General features: G+C 43.9%; 1 protein-coding gene across 1 annotated transcript in view; it reads left to right on the forward strand.

The window, feature by feature from the left end:
* ATP11C (ATPase phospholipid transporting 11C (ATP11C blood group)) overlaps positions 1–7,195 on the forward strand; it is an 88,680-nt gene that overhangs the window by 61,617 nt on the left and 19,868 nt on the right. Inside the window, exon 22 of the mRNA XM_077773879.1 lies at positions 1,428–1,487. Coding sequence (XP_077630005.1) covers positions 1,428–1,487 — 60 coding nt within the window. The remainder of the gene's footprint in view (positions 1–1,427; positions 1,488–7,195) is intronic.

The raw sequence follows: 7,195 nt of genomic DNA on the forward strand, positions 1-7,195 counted from the left end.
CGTCTGTGTCTTCCCTTTTATATTTAAAATACATACCCCTTGCCTTGTATGTATACGCCTGCTATCAGCATATCCTATCCATCTTTCACACCCCGTTCCAATTCTAATTTCTTTATTCATTCAGCCGACAGATGTCTTTGGATGTGCCAAGCACTGTCTTAGGACCCAAGGATTCATAGTGGAATAAGGCAGGCAAAGTCTGTTGTCGTGGGACTCACATTCTAGAGAGTCAGACGTCCCTTCCCCACAAAGCACCCCTCTAATCCCTCCTGAGTATGCCTTCTTCAACTTCAGAACGCTTTTTTTTAATTTTCAAGTATGATCTTGCATTCTACCAAAACTGATGCGTACGCGTGAGTGTCGCCGTTGTGCCAAATGGCTTTGGGAGCTGTGACGCACCGATGCTCTGGGACTTGCTCGGGACACGTAGAGCGCTTTTCTGTAGGAGCGCCGTCCAGAGCCTGTAGCATATTCACCTAAGTATCCTCAGCTGTGGCGGACGTTGGTCATTCAAGGATGCATTGGAGCTTTCAAAACAGCTTCGCATCTCCTGGCCCGGTCCATTAGCTAAGTGAGAACGTGTGACCCAAGGAAGGAGCCTGATTTTCTGGCCTAGCTCAAAAATGGGCTCTCGCAGGAGCTACCCAAAGAAGAATCCAGAAACATCAGCAGAGGTGACAGCAGTGCTGAAATAAGGTTACATCCTGCCTTGAAGGATAGCGTTCATTTGAAAATACTAGTTCTGGTCATTTTGCCTGAAGACATTAATTTCCGTATTTATAGTCCAACCTAGTGGCACTTACTGCCTGATGAAATCTCAGCTTATAGTTTTACCTGTTTGGGTTTTTTTGTTTTGTTTTTTGTTTTTATTTTTAATTTTAATGTTTTATTTATTTTTGAGAGAGAGAGATAGAGACAGCGTGAGCAGGGGAGGGTCAGAGAGAGAGGGAGACACAGAATCTGANTACCGTCTGCAATATTATATTTGCACATAATCGGTGATTGGTAATAATACGTTGATTGTTTGAGGCATTAATAAAGGTAGTAAAGCCTTAGTTGATACCATTAGTGTCAATATCCACTGCAAGAATATTCTTAGTGTTAATATCCACTGTAAGGATATCCTGGCTGTTTATTAATATTAACTGACTTTATGTGTATACTTATGTAGGCTCAGGTCATATTTGCAAATCAAGTTCACATTTAGGGGGTAGTATCATTGGGTGGTTTTATCGTATGAGCTTATTTCTTCCCTCAAGGAAGAACAGCAAGAGGTTCTCCTAAAGTGAGATCCTCTTTCTGCTTCATAAGGCTAAAGTTGGTATTATTATAAATTAAACTGTCTTTGATTTGTTTGCTTAAAACTCTAAACAGTTTAGAAAGTTCATGAAATGAAAACATTAACCCTTTTTTCCATTTCTTTCCAGAACCTTTGTTTCATTTTGCCACAATTTTTGTACCAGTTCTTCTGTGGATTCTCACAACAGGTTTGTTTCCCTAACTGTTATAATGTAGTTGACATTGGCTGTTAATAAATTACCTTTTTATATATTGGACTGTAGAGAGGGAGGTTCAAAGTAAAATGTATGTTTTTTTTTTAATTTTTTAATGTTTATTTACTTGGCGGGGTGGGGAGAGCAGAGAGAGAGGGAGATACAGAATCGGAAGCAGGCTCCAGGCTCTGAGCTGTCAGCACGGAGCCTGACATGGGGCTCAAACCCACGAACCATGAGATCATGACCTGAGCCGAAGTCGGACACTTAACTGAGCCACCCGGGCGCCCCAATTTTTTTGATATTTTGATTCAACAGTTGATCTTCTTGGCCTGGTTTTTGACAATAGCAAATGTTTATGTCTTTGCTTTAGTAAGGTTCTTATTGTTAACTTTTTTTTGAAAGTGATTTGGTACATCCTGTTGGAGTTGAGATAACCTTAAGAGTTTGTCTTTTATTCTTCTTTTTTTTGAAGATTTTTTTTTTGTAAGTAATCTCTACACCCCATGTGGGGCTTGAACTCACAACCCCAAGATGAGGAGTTACGTGCTCTTCTCACTGAGTCAGCCAGGCGCCNTCAGACAGGCCAAGAAGCTGTGATCCCTGGATAAAGCCTTGGATTGCTTGAGCCCCTCTACATTTTGTCCCCTTATTGCTTTCTGAGCGCCTGTTAGTTCATAAAGAATATGCTCTGTGTTATTTTGATCCATAAGTGGTGGGACGGGCACACACATTTGTAGTTTTAACAACCGAAATGGATTTTGTGTTGCTTCTCATGGAAGTAGAGCCAAACACAGGAGCTGTAATGCTCAGTGACTGAGAAATTCTGTAGTTAACCTATAAGCAGTTCTGTGATTTCGCCACGTTGAGCTGCTCATAACATCACCACGGGTTAGAGACCAAGTTTCTAAATTTCCAGGCATGCCGCATTCTTCCTGGTAGGAAGCAATTTTTTAAACTTTCTTGGCAGTATTTTTAATTTTTTTAATGCTTATTTTATTTTTGAGAGAGAGCATGCGTGTGTGAGCGGGGGAGGGGCAGAGAGAGGGGAAGACACAGAAGCCGAAGCGGGCTCCAGGCTCTGAGTCGTCACCACAGAGCCCAGCACGGGACTTGAACTCATACACCATGATCTGCGCCGAAGTCGGACGCTCAACCAGCCGAGCCACCCAGGTGCCATGGCAGTGTTTTTAAAACAACGTATTCTTCTGAATAGGAAGTGACTGCTCTCTTTCCCTAGAACTTGCCTCCTTTTCAGATGTCCTGTCTCTCGCATCAGTGCCATGGCATCAACCTCGTGCTGCCAGTCGAGCAGGTTGCTTTCTGCATTAATCATCTACCAACTGCAGGAAGTGCCGTCAGCCTTCTTGTGTCCAAACCTAACAGTTATCAGTTACAGTTTTCGAAATTCTGATGAAACTGCTTTGTCTGAACTTTTAGATTGCTACCGACCAAACGTTTCTAATTCCCCACTTCCTTGGAGGAATGCAAGTGTTAAAGACATGTCAGATTTTGTAGCAAAGTGCTAAAGGGAGATTGGCTAACTCTGGTTCAAGTGCTGTTTTTATTGTTTTTAATTTTTCAGCATTAAAGTGTGTTGCTGTGCTATCCTTTGTTAGCTCACGGACAGGTTACAGGAAGAAAGGACCTATGCCTTCTGAAGCCAGCTGAGATTCAGACCCTGCTCTGTGTGCGGTCTGCTTAGGTTACCTTAGCTGTTTAGCTTTCCGTGGGAGTGGGTGTTTGGCTTCCTCAGTTGCTCAGATGCTAGGTTCGCTCACTTGAGTATCTCCTGAGTGCCTACCATGTGCCAGGCTGAGCGCTGGGGATATGACAGTGATCAAAACAAAGTCTTACTCCAGTGGCCCTTGCAGTATAGTGTTAGGGGAGACTAGAGCCATCCCGGTACTGCTAGGTCGGGTACTGATAAAGACTCCGAAGGAAAAAGTAAAGCATTATGAGTGGGTAGAGTATGAATGCAGAAGTCTGCTATTTTAGAGAAGATCGCTGGAAAGTTCTCGCTGAGGTGACATTTGGGTAGAGACCTGAAGGAGAGGAGGGAGGGAGCTATCAGACATTTTAGAGAAAAAGTGGATCGGGTCAAAAGATCTCTCTAAGGTGGTGGCATGTGTGCAGTATCTTTATTTTTTACTTTGACCTTGTGCTAGTGCTGGATGTAGCAACCATTATTGCAAAGATGTTTTTTCTTTAAGTTTATTTATTTATTTTGAGAGGAAGAGAACTAGCAGGGGAGGCGGAGNCTGTGAGATCATGACCTGAGCCAAAACCAAGAGGCGGAAGCTTAACCAGCTGAGCTGTGCAGGCACCCTATTGTACATTTGTTTGGAGGGCCTACAGCTAGTCCATCTTTTTCAAGTCAAGTTTGCATCACATGTTCTCTACAACCCTAGAACTTGGAGAGCAAGGTACAGAGAATGTAGAAATGGGACCAGGATTCAGATTCTTGAAGCAAAAAGCAACTTTCTTTTATTTTTTTTTAATGTTTACTTATTTTTGAGAGAGGGAGAGAGAGAGAAAGCATGTGCATGAAAGCAAAGGAGGGGCGGAGGGTGGGGGGAGAGAAGCCCAAGCAGGCTCTGCACTGACGGCAGAGAGCTGGACGCGGGGCTTGAATTCATGAACCGTGAGATCATGACCTGAGCCAAAGTCTGATGCCTAACCAGCCGAGCCACCCAGGCGCCCCAAAAAGCAACTCTTTCTTTAGCCAAGCTAAGATAGTACTGGTCTTTTTTCTTTGTGAAACAAAAACATCTGTACTGGGTTTAATAAGAAACTATTATCATCTGAACCTGTTGTTTGTTTTGACGACCATTCTATCTCCTGAAGAGTGGAGCAGACAGAGATTGAGGCTTCTTTTGTTTGGATGAATTTCAAGACCAAATTACACACCAGGCAATCTTCCTGTTTGTTTGTTTGTTATTGTTGATTTTCATTTTCTCGTTAGTGCAAATGGAGTGATTTCCAGTGAACACATGGTATTGTGAGCCTTGAGACTTAAAAGGAATGCAACACCTACTTGGAGGTATTTTAAGCTATGCTGAAAGCTTCGTATGTGGGCAGTACCTCCACGTTCCGTATAGGAGCCGTGCTTTGAACGTCGCTGAGAACGTTGCATTTGATTAATCACAAGACATTTATATGGGGGAAAATACGTACGAATATAGGGGCTCATTTATTCGGGCCACATATAATGATCGTATGACCACAGTTAGTACTTTGTAGAAACATTGAGCTCAGTGTGTTAATCAAAACGAGGCTCATAGAATACCTTAATTTTCTTTCCATTAAAAACAAAAAAAAGATTCACAGTGTCCGATCGATCCTGTACATAGGTGTTATAACTCCCAGTCTCTACTCATTCGTTCATTTAATATTTATTGAATGTTTTCTGTATGCCAAGTTCTGTTCTAGAAGTTCGACATTGTCAAGGCCGCCAGCCACAGACCACCAGGACCACCCCTGTCGGTCATAATTGGTTTATTAGTCCGTGCAGAAGGAGGAGTGCACACCATGAGGAATGGCGGGGCCTCGCAGGAAGAGAGTGTTAGAAAAGGCTTAGAAGTTTGGGGTAGGGGCACCCGGCTGGCTCAGTAGAACATGCAACTCTCGACCTTGAGGTCGTGAGTTCGAGCCCCACGCTGGTTGCAGAGATTACTTAAAAATAAAATCCTTAAAAAAAATTATTTTTTAAAAAGGTTTGGGTTTGAATTGGGTCGTTGGGGAAAGGTGTGGGAGGGGAGGCTTGCTCTAGATTGGGTGCTGTCACTAAGTGGGGGTAATTTTAGGACTAAGCATCTCAGTCAATCTTACCCAGGAGGATTGAAGACTAGAAGGCTAACACTGGCACTGGTTAAGTTTGTGGTTTGGACAGTATTCAGGTTCTGTGTTCAGTGTGACTGTGGAGAGGCCATGTCCCTGTCGTGATCCATCGTGGTTACAGAATAGCCTTGTCTGATGTTGCTGCCCTGTGAACTATGAAATTATTCACGTTCCACAGGAGAACACTGGCGCCTAGCTTGCGAGCGCCAGAATGCCGGGTGCTGGGCGCTGAGTGCCAGACGCTGCCTGGCTTTTCTCAGGCGATAGCTGACAAGAACGTAAATAAAAATCTTGCCCACGTAGAGCTTAAACTCTAGTGTGAAGACAGACAATACAAGTAATAAATTACTAACATAAGATAGAAGGAGATGGGTGCTGTAGGAAAATAAAAAAAAAAAACGGGAGAAAGAGGATGGCAAGTTGAATCCAGATCGGTCTCTCTGAGGTGACATGTGAACTGATCTTGGTGAGTGAGCAAGTCATCCGGGGGGCTGTCTCAAGGACGAGTGTTCCAGGCAGGTGCAACTGATCAAAGGAAGTCCTAAGCCAGGAGCGTGCCCGGCATGTTGGGGCTGAGGGATGAGGGCATAGTTGGTGGAGTGGAGTGAGCAAGGACTGGGGGAAGTACAAGGTGAAGCCAGATCAAGGGGGGCTGTATAGCCACCCCTTCGCNAAAGGGAATCCATTGGTGAGTCTGAACAAAACAATGATTTGATTTGTCTTATTTTCTAATAAAACTACTCAGGCCTTTGTGCTGAGAATAGACAGTAGGTCAAGGGGCAAAGCAGGAAGCCATTTAGGAAGGTTGCAGGGTGGTACCTGAATATATTTAAAGGTACAGCCAGTACACACTTCTTAGTGATTCAATGTGGGCTGTGAAAAAGAAAAGAGTCAAGGATGAATCCAAGATTCTGCCTGACATGGGGGAGACTTCAAGAGGAGCAGGTTTGAGGTCAGGGCAAGGCAGGAGTTCAGTTCTGGACATGAGTTGAAAATTTATTTCCAAGAGCTATCAAGTGGGCGACCGGGTACATGGGGACTTGTCTGGGCCAAAGATAAATATTTGGGAATGTTCAGTGATGGATGGTATTAAGACCACAGGGCTGATGAGATCACCTAGAGGGTGAGTGTGAGGTTCCCTACACTGAGGGCTCAGGAAGAATAGGAGATCTAGAAGAAATGGCTCCGGAGGTAGAATCACCAATTTCAAAATGGTGGTGCCAGGCACCAAGGTGGATACTAGGGCTGCAGGCATTATGGGGGCTACTCACTGAGGTAGAGAACATAGGAGAAAGCAGAGTTAAGGGGAGAGTTAATGAGTTTGGTTTTCGCCATTTGGGTTGCAGGTGCCTATGGCCAGGCAGCAGAAAGTTGGAAATTTTGGTCTGGAGCCTGGGGAAGACCTGCCTGTGTACTCCTATTTAGCTTTGTTTTTGCAAATACATTTATTGAATCCATAGTAAATGGCCACGTTCACTGTCATAAATATAGCCTGGAGAAGGTGGTAGTGATATTTAAAACCATGTAAAAGTGGGCACCTAGGTGGCTCAGTCAGTTAAGCATCTGACTACGGCTCAGGTCATGATCTCGGGGTTCGTGAGTTCGAGCCCTGCATCGCACTCTGTGCTGATGGCTCAGAGCCCACTTCAGATCCTCTGTCCTCCTCCCTCTCTCTGCTCCTCCCCCACTCGCACACGTGCTCTCTCTCTCTCTCAAAAATAAATAAATATTACAAAGAATTTTTTTTTTTAATAAAACCATGTAAAATATTAATGAGAACAAAACCACTGTGACACAGGCTGGCCACAGCCTGTGCTTAGTTTCCCTGAGGGGCTCCAGGTTTAAACTTAATTGCTTTTTGA

Source organism: Crocuta crocuta, unplaced genomic scaffold, assembly GCF_008692635.1.
Source record: "Crocuta crocuta isolate KB4526 unplaced genomic scaffold, BGI_CrCroc_1.0 scaffold241, whole genome shotgun sequence".
In the NCBI taxonomy this organism is placed as follows: domain Eukaryota; kingdom Metazoa; phylum Chordata; class Mammalia; order Carnivora; family Hyaenidae; genus Crocuta; species Crocuta crocuta.